At 49.9% G+C, this 13444-nt stretch overlaps 1 protein-coding gene across 2 annotated transcripts; it reads right to left on the bottom strand.

Moving 5' to 3' along the window:
- Positions 1–6071: 6071 nt before the first annotated feature.
- CCL22 (C-C motif chemokine ligand 22) lies at positions 6072–12335 on the bottom strand. Of its 2 annotated transcripts, XM_039880959.1 has the most exons (4): positions 12299–12335; positions 11300–11398; positions 10035–10158; positions 6072–6794 (listed from the first exon to the last, which is right to left on the bottom strand). In XM_039880959.1, exons 2-4 carry the CDS (start codon positions 11370–11372, stop codon positions 6710–6712), a joined length of 282 nt encoding a protein of 93 aa, XP_039736893.1. In that variant the 5' UTR covers positions 11373–11398; positions 12299–12335; the 3' UTR covers positions 6072–6709. The 2 variants fall into 2 exon arrangements, with proteins under 2 accessions (XP_039736893.1, XP_039736894.1); XM_039880960.1 differs by lacking the exon at positions 12299–12335 and having other exon boundaries at positions 11300–11570.
- Positions 12336–13444: the final 1109 nt, after the last annotated feature.

Below are 13444 nucleotides of genomic sequence, written 5' to 3'. Positions count from 1 at the left end.
GGTGTTGGGTGCAGTGCAGCCACTTTGGTGGCAGAAGCGGGCCAGCCTGGGGCTGGGGGTTAACCCTGAACACACTCCACAGGGCCATCTTTGGGCTGCTAACCAGAGGGACACCAGTTTGTCTAGGAGCCACTGTCCCAGGCTCTGGGGTCAGCTGGTGTAGGCTGGGCTGGACAGAGGGGTCACAGCTGCCAAGGCCAGGAGACCTCTTCACCCAAGCACAATAGGGCTGCCTAGGGTGTGGAGCTTGGAGGCTGGACTCTGCTTGATGGGGAAGTGCGTCCCCAGCATGGGCCAATGTCCACTGTTTGTGCTGTGCATGATTAAATCACTTCATCATGCCAACACACCCCGGGCGTAAGCCAAATACCACTGTCGCGGTCCATTTTGTGGATGGGGAAACTGAGGCACGCAGAAGTTAAGGAATTTGGGGGGATTACCAGCCTGGAAGTCCGAGAGCCTGGATTTGCCCCAGTCGGCTGGCTCTGGGGTCTGAGCTCACGACCACCAGCCTACCCCGCCTCCCACCACCCTCCACTGCAAGGATTAAGTGAGTTTACGCCCCAGAAGGTGCCAGTTCAGAGCCTGGCGCGGAACAGGAGCCAAAACAGAGAACAGCACTCCCCCTCTGTGTTCAGCCTTGGGGACATCCCCTGCCCTCTTTTGGCCCAGTTTTTCCTCCCATAAAATTAGAATGGTCATCCCCAACTACTTCGTCAGAGCACTAAGGACTGAGTTTGGCTTCGATTCAGACATAGTCACAAGCCCTTCGAGTCAGCCAGACCTGGAGCCAATTGTGACTCTAGCACTTATGAGGGGCATCGCCTTGGGCAAGTGACTGAACCTCTCTGAGCCTCAGCTTCCCCATCTGTAAAATGGGATGCTATTAGCCACCACACCAAATCAGTCACTGGGGGAGTTAACAAAACTAAGGACTTTTACAGTGCCTGGCACGCAGAAGCCACTCGTGTTTGTTACAGAGCTCTGGTATGTGCCTGGCACCGTGGTGGGATGGGGGACACATAAGCCAAAGTCCTTGCCCCAAGGAGCCCCAGCTCAGGAAGAGAGAGAAAATGCAAGTCCTACCAGAAACTCTAAGGCTGTAGGCCTCGGGGAGGGAGAGAAAGGCCTCCGTTCTTGTCTGGGAACCAAGGAAGGCAGGAATGAGAGGGAGGATGTTTCAGTCAGAAGATGGGCAGTTTTGCTTTGTTTGCTTTATATGGTCATGTTGAACATTTTTAAACAATAAAGAAGAAGGAATGTACAAAGAACTTTCATATCTCTACCACCTAAATTCAATGATTAGCATTTTTCCATATTTGTTTTATCCTTTTTTTTTTTTTGCCAAGCCATTTCAAAGTAAATTATGGATGCCTACTACTTTGCCCCAAAATATACTGGCATGCATCTCACAGCGTAAAGACGTTATCTGACATAAATATAATACCATTATGCCACCTAACGAAATTAACAATAATTTCTACATGTCATGTAAATAGTCACTTAACATTCAAATTTCTCTAATTGTCCCCAAAATGTATTTTTATGGTTTCTTTTCCTTCTTCTTTCTTTCTTTGTTTCTCTCCTCCCTCCCTCCACTTCTTGCTTTCTTTTATTTTTTGAACCAGGATCCAATCTAGTTTCATGTATTGTGGATGGTTATTTCTTTTTAGTCTGCGACAGATGGGCCCCCACCCTGTATGTTTTTCAAGACATTGGCTTTTTGAAACGTCAAGACCATCGTCTCGCACACTGTTCTCATTCTTGATTTATCTAATTACATCCCTGTGATGTTACCTAATTTTTCCCCACATTCTAAGCATTTCCTGTAAACTGGAAGTTAGACTTCCAGGCTCAATTTTGTCCCAGACATGTATATTTGGCAAGAATCCATTATGAGTAATACTGTGTACTTCACACCACAACAGACAGGTTGTTTTGGTTTTTTTTAAATTTTCAATTAGAATTGACATTCAATAGTATGTGGTATTAGTTTCAGGTGTACAGCATAGTGGTTAGACATTCATGTAATTTACAAAGTGATTCCCCCTCCCCCACTTTAGGTTAATACCCACCTGGCATGATACATAGTTATTACAATATTATTGACTATATTCCCTATGTTGTACTTTACGTCTCTGTGACTATTTTGTAACGACAAATGTGTACTTCCCTTCACCTTTTTCATGCAGACCCCAAACCCCCTCCCATCTGGCAACCATCAGTTTTTCTCTGTATCTGAATCTGTTTCTGTTTTGTTTGTTTGTTTGTTTTATTCTTTAGATTCCACATATAAGTGAGATCATGTGGTATTTGTCTTGCTCTGTCTGATTTACTTCACTTAGGATAATACCCTCTAGGTCCATCCATGTTGTCACAGTTGTTCACCGTTCTCGAAGGATTAATGGACCACTTTTTTCTTTGCTTTGCTGGAGATGTGTTAATCCCTTGTGATTCACCAGTAATCCGCAATATGCAGACGGGGTGGGATTTTGACAGACTGTTCCAGGCAGCGGGGAAAACCTAACCCAAGTGGAAAGTACTGGGTCTAGGCAGGGGATGGAGAATGGTCTGATGCCATTGGCTGAGGAAAAGGTGGGCAGAGAGCCTGCAGGTGGACACTGTGAAGCTGGAGTGAGGGATGAGGATGCTGTTCAGGGCCAAAGGCGGACTGGGGAGATTCTGAGCCGAGGAGTAGAGACGCGATCAGAAAGCGCAGCGGCACTGGGCAGTAGGAAAGAGGGTTTCCTCGGGGGTCAGTGGCATGGGAGGGTGGGAGTACCCCTGCTCACACCTTCCTGGGTGCCCTCAAGGGCAGGCAGCCCACGCTCTTCTTGTGGAATATGAGGGATTTCCCCTGGCTCTGAAAGCAGAACAGAAACAGCTGTGGGGAGCAGGACGGGGAGCCCGGGGCACTCCGGTGGGGTCCCAGGAAGACAAGAGGGAAGAGATGGCCGATGAGGCGGCCATCTCCAGGGAGCCTGGGGCACAGCCTTACTAGCTTTTCCCTGCCCCACTCAACTCTGCTCGGTGTACATTTCTGGCCAATAACGGGGGCTATCTATCCACGTGCACTTGGCATTTCCTCCGTGCACTTACTCACCCACAACCCTCTTTATATTATACACATAACATAAAATCTACCATTGTTGTCCAGAACTTTTTCATTTTTGCAAAACAAACTCTGGACCCATTTTATAACTCCCATTCCTTCCTCTCCCAACCCCTGGAAATCACCTTTCTACTTTCTGTCTCTACGAGTTTGACGGCTCTAGGAGTCATACGGTATTTGTCCTTTGTGACTGGCTCATTTCACTTATCGTAATGTCTTCAGGGTCCATCCGTGTCATAGCAGGTGTCAGAATCTCCTTCCTTTTTACGGCTGATACTGTTGCATTGTATGGAGGGACCGCATTTTGCTTATTTATTCATCCATTGATGGACACGTGGGTTGTTTCCTCCTTTTGGCTATTATAGAGAATCTTGCAATGAAGACAGATACACGAATATCCGTTTGAGTCCCTGCTTTCAATTCTTTTGTGTCTATACCCAGAAGTGAGATGACTGGACCATATGTCAATTCTGTTTAATTTTTTCAGGACCCACCACGCTGTTTTCCACACAGTGGTGACCGCACCATTTTATATCCCCACCACCAAATGACAAGGGTTCCAATTTCTCCACACCCTCCCCAACCTTGATTTTGTCTTTATTTTATTTTTGTATAGTATCGTGATTTCATTCGCAGCTCCCTAATGATTTGCGATGTTGAACATCTTTTCATGTGTTTCTCTACCATTCGAATATCTTCTTTGAAGAAAAATCTGTTCAAGTCCTTGTCCATTTTGTTATTGGACCGTCTGAACCTTCTCATCCCATTGGATTCTCACAACCACGTGCCCTGACGTCTGCTTTCACGCCCCCTGTTCACAGAGGTAGGAACTAGAATCAGCAGGACAAAGCAACTTTCTCCAGACACCCAGCCAGTGAGAGTCCCTACATCATGTCTGAATCCATGACATGGGCCCTTCCTGATGCTTCTCCCTGGCCCCTAGATAAGTGGTCTGGGTGTCTGGAGCTACCACCCTGGAAATCTCGCTGTGAGAGCCAGATCTGCAGGGGAACAAAGGCCATTTGTGCCACGATGTCCAGGAATGGTACTTACACTGAGGAAATCATGAAGAAACCCTGAAGGACGAAGAGTCCTTTTCTGTTATTGTTTTGCAGAAGGAGCTGTGTCCCGGAACTCCAGGAAAATGGACCCATCTGAGGGCCCAGGGGAGCTCAGCGCCAGATGAATTCAGTCCTCCCAAACCCGACTCCCTTTTCCTCCTGGACACACAACTTAGCTGTACTTTCCAGCATCCTTTGCAGTCAGGGTGGCCATGGGACTGAGTTCTGCCAATGGCATGTGGGCAGAAGTGATAAGCCCGCTTCTGGGTCTGGCTCAAAAAGCCCTCCCACAAACCTTTGTTCTCGTTCCCCATCTGCTGGACGATGGAGAGGAGTCCAGTCCCTAAAGGAGAAGGAACGGGCCCAGGTCTCCGAATGACTGTGTGGAAGGTATTCCACAGACCGGGAATGCCCGATCAGATTTCACGTGAGAAGAAAAAAACTTCCATGGAATTGAGCCGCCGAGATTTTGGAGTTTGTTGCAGAAAGTAGCCTTCCTGGCTAATATACTCTCCTCTCCCTTTGTATCTACGCTTGAATAGGGAAGGTTGAGGTTGAGTTATTGAATGACTGATGACTGACTGACTGACTGACTGACTGACTGACTGAATATCTGCTTAAAGCTCTAGACATGGGGACTGAATAGATGATTTCTCATCAGCTCCTCCTGACTGATGGTCCTAGAGTGGGCCAGGCCTGGTGGACAAATGTTTGGGCTTCCCTGTTGGCACCTAGATGGGAGCTACTCCCCAGGTCCTCATGTCTAGTCCTGGCTCCCCACCTCTTCACAGGGCGACCTTGAGCAAAGTGGCTCACATGTCCATGTCAGGCGCTTCCTCACTGGGAGAGAGGGGATGTAGTGTCCCCTGCCTTACCCCACAGGGACAACAAATGGTAAGGAACAAAGCAAACACCATTGCATAAAATTTATTTTCTAGAAGGCCTGAGAAGCAAGGGCAAGACAGGAGAGGGAGGGGATCCCGGGACATTTGAGGGCTCTGTGTGTGGGCAGCAGGCAGGTGAACGCTTTCGGTGTCCCTGGAGGGTGGATGACCCTGGAAGACACTGAGTTTATGTCCAGCAAAGTCGTCCCCCATGCCTTGGACCTGAGCCCCGCAGCAACCCCATAAAGTGGGTACTCTCAGTCTCGGGTGAGGCTCAGAGAGGTTGGATGGTCTTCTCAGCGTCACACAGCAATCAGCACTCCACTGAGCCGCACCAGGCTCCCTCGGAAAGGAACGAGCTTATTTCCTTTACCCGGGGAATCTATTGTCACCAAAGAGGGGAGGATAAGTCTCAAATCCCAATTCCTAGCCTGGCTCCAGCCATCCGAGAACAATGTCCACCCAAGGCTCTTTCACCTAACAGTACCCCTCACACACTCCCAGGGCCAGAGCAGCACCGTCTTGTCCCACTCCTACACAGTTTCTAAAATTCTTCCATTCATCCACATGGCCTCTCAAGCATTTGCCCTCTTTTCGTATACAAATGTAATTAGAGGTTCTACTACCAAGCGAAGGGTAGTCATTCACACCATAGCATGAATTTGGTCATCAGCTATTTGGAGAAGAGGGGAGGGAAAGTGGGGGACTCTGGAGATGTCAGGGGTTGGAAGTGAGATGAGTAGTAAAACCAAAGGGAAGCAAGAAGGGTAAAGAGACCCGATATATAGGTAAAAAGCGGGAGAAAGGTGAAACTGGGCAAATTTGAGTCTCACAATTTGAGGCAAAATTGACCCAGCTGGCTTCTCTCCAGATGACCTGAGTGTCTGTATTGATGTGTGGGGGCCTTTAGGAGGTGGGAGAGGAACACTCCTTTTATAGATTCTGTCTGCAGCTACTTGCCGAGCCTTGATTCTGAGCTCTGTGTTGGAGGCCAGAAGACAAAAGTAACTCAGGTACAGACCTTGGTCCTGCCAGGGAGGCTGGAGGACAAGCCCTCAAGTGTCGAGAATTCTGAGCGGACTGTGATCAGAGCTATTAATAGGGGACAGAAGGCTAGGGGAAGTCTTAAAAAACGAAACTCAATTCCTGGCTGCTTACACTGAGCAATGCCTTGGAGGGCTGGTGGCATTGGGCATACGCAGGTGATGGGGAGACATTCTAGGTATCAGGAGCAGCCCAGGTAAAGACCCAGCAATGGAAATATATGGCATGGTTTAGGAGAACAGGGAGCTGGAGTCCAACATGCAAGAAGGAAAATGAGCCAGGGCCGGAGACAGGGATTGGGCCCTGGATCTGGAGGGCAGGGGTTCCAGGCTCAGGAGCTCAGACCTCAGCCTAGGCCAATGGAGAATCATAGAAGGGTTTTGAGCAAGGGAGGGACTGACCAGGATTGTAGGCCCTCTGGGTACAATGGGGCAGAGGACGGGTTGGAGGGGTAAGAGGGAAGATGAGAGTGACTGTGTGGAGGGTGACAGGGATGCCGAGCAGGGGTTGCGGGCTTGTGTTGGGGAGCAGCTGTATGGCAGAGGGGTAAGTCTTTGTGAGCCTTCCTGGAGGAGCCGAGGCTGCAGTCATCAGGGAAGGATGCTTCCTCACTTGTCCAGCTTCTGGAGAATCTTCTTCACCCAGGGGATTTGGGGGTCAGCGCAGATCTTCCGGCCTTTACCGGTTAGCAAGCTGGAAGGAGAAGACATCGGGCAGACAGTGAGGAAGCATTCACATGCAGCCAGAACGTCACATCTCACCCAGAAAGCCTGGCATTTATGAGGCACCTACTGTATGCAGAGATGCCTGCTACGTAGAATGGCTTAGCATTTATGAGCCATCTGCTCTATGCAAACACATTTCTTAAGGGAGAAAGGGGGAGATGAATAGCAGGGCTTCCGGCCCTCAGCCACTCAGCCCAGGCCTCAAGTGCCAGGTCAAACCAATGAATAGAATGCCCCAGAGTTCCATACTTATTGCTGACGTTGCCTTGGGAGAGACAGTATGGGGTAGTGGCCAAGACTATGAACTTTGGAGCCAGCTTCTCTGGGTTAAAATCCTAGCTATGCCATTTGTTAGCAAGATCTTAACTTCTCTGAGCCCCAGTTCTGTAAAATGGGGATGATGATCGTGGTCCAACTTCACAGGATTTTGATGAGGTTTGATAAGTTAATATAAACTGAAGTGCTCAGAACAGTGCACAGGAGGTATTAGGTGCTATATAATCGTGCAAGGAGCTGGCCAGACCTCTTAACATTGATTTTCTTAGTAAGTCCTTATACTGACTCTATGAAGTCCTATTATTCTATCCATTTTATAGCTGAGGAAAGTGAGGCCCGAAGAGGTAAAGAAACTTGCCTGAATGCCAGAGCTGGTAAGATCTGACTCTCCATGCTCAGTGTGAACTGGGCTATTAGGGGCCAGTGTCTTTGGAGAGTGTCCCCATCCAGGCCTCTCTGAGAGGTGTGAAGCACAGAGAGATGAGCACTGGCCCAAGGTCACACAGCAGTTGTGGGCTAAGGCTCCTACCCTTGTCCAAGCTGCTGTGAACACCAGGCCAGGTCCTTGGGGCCCTCTGTCCCAGCCATTGTTGTCAGGACATCCCATAGTCCCAGACTCCTTTCCTGCCTCTCAAGAGCCTGTCTTTGGGGCCTCGGAGCTCCTGGTTCCCCTTACTTCCCAGACCTGCCCCCACCCCACAGACGGCCAATGACAGAAGGAACAAAGAACACAGCAGTGCTGGTCTTGGCCACGTGGGCAGCCTGCCCTGACCCTGTGTAATGCTGGGCAAGACTCGGCCCCTCTCCGAGCCTCAATCTCCCCATTTGTCAAGCCGTATTCTTTCTAGAGTCCCTTCCGGCTCACAATCCAATAATCATACTGTGCTGTCTTTTATTGAGCACCTATTATATGCCGGGCATTGAGCATTACACCTTCCACTTGCTGTGCCCAGTGATGCTCCAGAGGCCCCATAACCTCTCTGTGTAATTTCTCCACCTATAAGAAATAGACTGTAACAGCACCAACTACTTAGGGTTGTTTCAAGGATCAAATGAGTTAATATTTATCAAGTGTCGCTTTGACAGCACATATACTAAAATTGGAACTATGAAGTGTTTATAACAGTGCCTAGTACTAGCAAGCACTCTCTTCATGTTTGCTACAGAAAAATAAATCACTAGCTATTAGGGAAATGCGAATCAAAACCACAATGAGATGACACCTCACATCTGTAAAAATGGCTATTATTAACAAGACAAGTAACAACAAGTATTGGAGAGGTTGCGGGCACGGGGGGAAAACCCTCACACTCTGCTGGTGGGAATGTAAATTGGTACAGCCACTATGGAAAACAGTAAGGAGAGTTCTCAGAAAATTAAGAATAGAATTATCATTCGACCCAGTGATCCCTCCTCTGGGCATCTACTCCAAACACTTGAAAACACTTATCTGTAAAGATATATGCGCCCCAAAGCTCGCTGCAGCATTCACAGTGGCCAAGACATTGAAACGACTAGTGCCCTTTGACAGATGTTTGGGTAAAGAAGATGTGGTACGTGTATGCAATGGAATATTACTTGACCATCACAAAAGATGCAACACTGCTGTTTGTGGATGGACCTTGAGATAATCATGCTAAGGGAATGAAGTCAGACAGAAGAAGTTGAGAACCATACGATTTCACTCATATGTGAGATATAAAACTGAAAGCAACAAATGAACAAGACAAACAAACAAAAACTCATAGACACAGACGATGGTTTAATAGTGACCAGAGGGAAAGCGGGGAGGGAAGGAAGGTAGATGAGGGTAAATGGGGTCAAATATAGAGTGACAGAAGGAGGTTTGACTTTGGGTGGTCAACACACAATGTAATATACAGATGACGGATTATAGAATGGTATACTTAAAATTTTATTAACCAATGTCGCCCCCATAAATTTACTTTAAAAATATTAAAAATAAATAAATGAAGGTGATCACTCCCGTTATACCAATGGGGAAACTGAGGCTCAAGGTCGAAGTGACAAGAACCTGTGAGGGCTTCCGCTTCGGACTGCTTTGTTATTTACCTGCAGACCCCTCTAAGGGGTGAGGAAGAGGGAGGAGGTGGAAGATGCGAACAAGATGAGGAGCCCCAAAGCGGGTCATGAGGCCCCAAGCCTAACCCACTCACCCCCAGTGTGTAGTTTGGCAGCAGTCTCTGAGGAGCCAGAGCAGCCGTCCGAGGGGTTGCCCCAAAAAGAACAGGCCCAGTCACCCAGCCAGGGCCAGGCATAGGCACAGACTCCGGGTCAGGGAAAAGGAAGCAAAGGAGAGAGCCCTGAACAAGGACCCAGGAGTCCTGGTTCCAGCCTGCCACCTCGAGCAAGTCCCCTCCCCTCCCTGAGACAGTTTTTCTGTCTACAAAATGGAAACGATTGTACCTCCTCGTAGGATTGTTAGGAGCGTTAATGAGTCCACACAGCAACACTCAGAACGGTGCCTGGCCCAGAGCAAACATCCGTAAGTGCTGGCTCTTAATATTCGAAGAATGTCTCTGCCTGGAACAGCTGCCTCGGGGAGGCCAAGACATCTCCAGTGGGAGCATCCTTGCTGACTTAGTGGCCCTGGGCATACTGCCTGTACCCTGTACCCCGTCTCCGTGGCTCGGTCCTGCCTACACCACCACCTGTGTGGGAGGCACCCTGTTCCTTCAGCTCTGCATCTTCAGAACCTGGCACGCGACCTGGCACATGGTAGACACCTGGTAATATCTCTTGAATGCTCACACGACTTTTTTCTCAGTACCATCCAAGCCTATTCCAGCCAAGTGCTCCCACTGGGATCCGGAAGCCCAGCTGCATTCCTTCCACCCCTGGGTTCCCCGACCCATCTGCACCTGGGCCCTTCTGGGCCACACCCATCGGACTCTCCCGGTGCCCGACTTACACTATGCCAGGCCTCCGGCAAGAGTTCGAAGTCCAGTAGTAATATTTCACCACACGCCAGGGCAGGGGGTAACGGATGTAATCCCGGCAGCAGACGCTATCCTCCACGTTGGCTCCGTAGGGGCCTGGGGGAGAGGGATGCTCGGAGGAGTCACAGGCTAGGCAGAGTCTCCCTCGGCCCCAACCTCTGACCCTGCTTTTCTGTCTTCACGTGGAAGGTTGGTATCCAGAGGATTTGGAGTCCTCAAAGTCCCCACTCTCAGGGCTCTTGAGAAGCCGCTGAGGACCCAATGTCTACACTTCAAGTCACTCAGCTCAGAGGAGAGGGATTCAGAATGGACCGAGCACCCACGATGCCCTGAAACTCTAGTTGGGACCCAGAGACTCTGGATGGGAAGGAGCCTTAGAACCTCGTTCTTCAAGGTGAGGTCCATGGACCAGCATCATCGGCATCACCTAGGAGCTTGTCACAAATGCTCAGTGCCTGGCCCTGGCACTGCTGGAATGGATGGGCATCTTGATGAGATCCCCAGGAGTCTGCTTCAACTCACATCCGCTTTCACCTGCTTCGTGGAGCAAATGGCGAGGCTGAGGTCCAGAGAGGGGAAGGACTTGGCCAGTCACACAGTGCGACTCTGGAGAGTCAGGACAAGGGCTCGAGCAGAGTCCAGTCGCACAGACCTGGGTTCTAGTTCCGTTCTGCCCTGAGTTGCCGGGCCACCTTAGGCAAGTCATTTAACATCTCGGAGGCCCAATTTCCATCTCTGACCAAGGAAATAATAATAATATCTACTCTATGGAAACTTCGATGAAAGGAAAGTGCTCAGAAACTCCCAGTCCAGTGCTCCTTCCCTTACCCAACACAGAGGAGGAGACTTTACATAGGGACAGAGAAGAAAAGTTAGGACCCCAGTGTTGAGCAAAAGCGGGGTAGTGGGAGGCAGGACCCCCTTTCCAAGGGAATACCCTTCACCCTAGCTCCAGCCTTCTCCCACTAGGAAGGGCCCTATGTTCCAGTTCCCCAAAATAGAGGAGCTTGGGCCATGCCCACCATGACCCCAGCCCAGCTGAGACAGATCCTAGGCTCCAGGCCTTCAAGATGACCCATTTCACAGATATGCAAACTGAGGCCCAGAGAAGCAATGAGACCAGCTCAAGAGCCAGCAGCAGACTGGGTATCTGCTCTCAGTTCTTCTATCATGTTCCTTCTAGTACGTGAGGAAAATACCTGGCTTCTGCAGGGAGCCCTCCCTCTTCCCAGCTCACCTGCCTCAGTGGTTTGAAGTGCCACAGCAAGGAGGATGAGGGCAGCCAGGAGCGGGACCTGCAGGCTAGCCATGCTGCTTTGCGTTCCAGCCTAGGTACCTACACTCATTGGAAAAGAAGGTCTGATATTTAAGTGTTCGATAACACCCACAAGCCTCAGACACTTTTAGTCACCGGTGAGCCCGGAATCTCACATTCGCATTACGAAAGAAGAACTCCCGCTTCCTCCTAATAGGAGGAAATTCTATGTGGTGATGAACCATCAGAGGGGACCCCCACACTCCTCCCCTCTGGGTCTCGCAAAATCCCCCTTGAGCTGGGCCTCTTGGAGGCTGCACTCCCCAGAGTCCAGGTACGTGTGGCTGCGGTCATATCACCGTACGTCTCTGGAAATGAGGAAGGTGCTTTCACAGCCTGACCTTTTTGCCTTCGTGTTTGTAAACCAAGTGAGAATGTGGACAGGAGCTAAACAGCCTCAAACCCTCACCTGGAACTGAGGCCCATCTCATACCCTTGGAGGTCATGACCGAGCTCTGTTCGAGGGGAGAAGTATGAATCCACTGGGGTGGTCTCTCTGTCCCGTCACCAGCCCCACCCGGGGCTTCTCGCAGACCCCGGCTCGGGCCGGCTCATGGGCCCCTGGGTAGATGCAGAAATCTTCCGCACGCGTTCTCATCCTGCTTATTCTGCCTTCCCAGCTGCTTCCTCACCCCGCACCTTCTCGACCTATCGCCACGTCCCACTGAAATCGACTTCCTAAACCTCTCTCGGATCTGTCCTCTCGTCTCCGCCAGCACTGTCTCTGCTCCATCTCAGGCGCGGACGCTGGCCCCTCGGTCCCCTCTCTACGTGGCAGTGACCGGAGTGAGCAGCACTGATTCAGACCTGCACATGTCTCCCTCCTGCTTCGAAACCCTGCTGTAGCCCCGTGACCTGAGGGCAGAACCCAAGCTGCTGATCACGGCCTTCAAGATCCCCTTTCCAGACATGTTCCCCTACCTCCCTGGTCTCCGACCATGCTCCTCACAGTTCCTCGTAACAGCCTGTGGCCTGTCCCCGGCTTCGAAGCCCTTTATACTTCTCTACTGCACAAACTCTTACTCATGTGTCAAGAGCCATTTGAAATGTCACCTCTGGATTTTGAAATTCTCTGGGGTGACCTACAATGTGGACATGAGCAAACTAGGTCAGGGGTTCCCTTTCTCAGGCCCCTCCTCAAAAGCCAACCCCAAGCTCTGGGAAGGCGGGAATCTCTTTTTATTCATCTTGGAATTCCCAGCATCTACCAAGGGTGGGGTACATGGTGGGTGCTCAAAACATATCTAATGAAGAGAAAACCAAAGCTCAGAGGAAGAGGGGACTCGCCCAAGGTCTCACAGCCAGGGAGTGGCTGAGCCAGGCCTGGAACTCAGGACTCGACACTCCCTTTGTAAAGAAACCCATCCATTCATTTATTATTCATCCAGCGAATAGTTACAGAATCCTTTAGTAGGCATAATAATAGCCCTCCCCCCCCCCCCCAAAACATTCACGTCTTAATTCTTGACACCTGTGAATATGTGACCTTACATTTAAAAAGTACTTTGCAGACTTTGTGTTTAAGTTAAGTTAAAACAGGGAGTTCCCTGGCTTATCTGGATGGGCCCGATGTAGTCACAGGGTCATTCTAAGAGGAGAGCAGTGGGTCAGGCTCAGACAGAAGATGGGGTGACAGAAGCAGAAGTCCAAGTGGTGAGAGACAGTGAGCCCAGGAATGCAGGCAGCCTCTAGAAGCTGGAAAAGACGGGACACGGATTCTTCCCTAGAGCTTCCAGAAGGAGCACAGGCCCCCGACCCCTCGATCTTAGCTCACTGAGACTGATTTAGGACTTCTGACCTCCTGAACCGTAAGGTAATCAATTTGTGTTGTTTTTAAGGTACTAAGTTTGTGGTCATTTATTACAGCAGCAAGAGGAAGCTAATACGACAAGCACCTGCCATGTGCCAGCTGCACTGTCAGGATCTGGGGATACAGCAGTGAACAGGTCCCTACTCTCATGGAGTTTACCCTGGAGCAAGATGGTAAACAGGCCAACAAATAGTAAACATGGTCCTGTCAGGTTGTGTTGAGCGCCATGAAGAAAACGAGTCAGAGAAAAACAGACA

This window comes from Pteropus medius, unplaced genomic scaffold (genome assembly GCF_902729225.1).
Source record: "Pteropus medius unplaced genomic scaffold, Ma_sr-lr_union100, whole genome shotgun sequence".
NCBI classification, from domain to species: Eukaryota; Metazoa; Chordata; class Mammalia; order Chiroptera; family Pteropodidae; genus Pteropus; species Pteropus medius.
This window is presented reverse-complemented; position numbering and strand designations above follow the sequence as displayed.

Excerpts from the sequence above, each read along its gene's own strand:
- CCL22 (XM_039880959.1), bottom strand. The coding sequence starts at position 11,372 with ATGGCTAGCCTGCAGGTCCCGCTCCTGGCTGCCCTCATCCTCCTTGCT. Across the intron at positions 10,159-11,299 it reads ACTTCAAACCACTGAGGCAG|GCCCCTACGGAGCCAACGTG; the intron begins GTGAGCTGGGAA and ends CCTCTCCCCCAG. Across the intron at positions 6,795-10,034 it reads TGCCGGAGGCCTGGCATAGT|CTTGCTAACCGGTAAAGGCC; the intron begins GTAAGTCGGGCA and ends TTCTCCTTCCAG.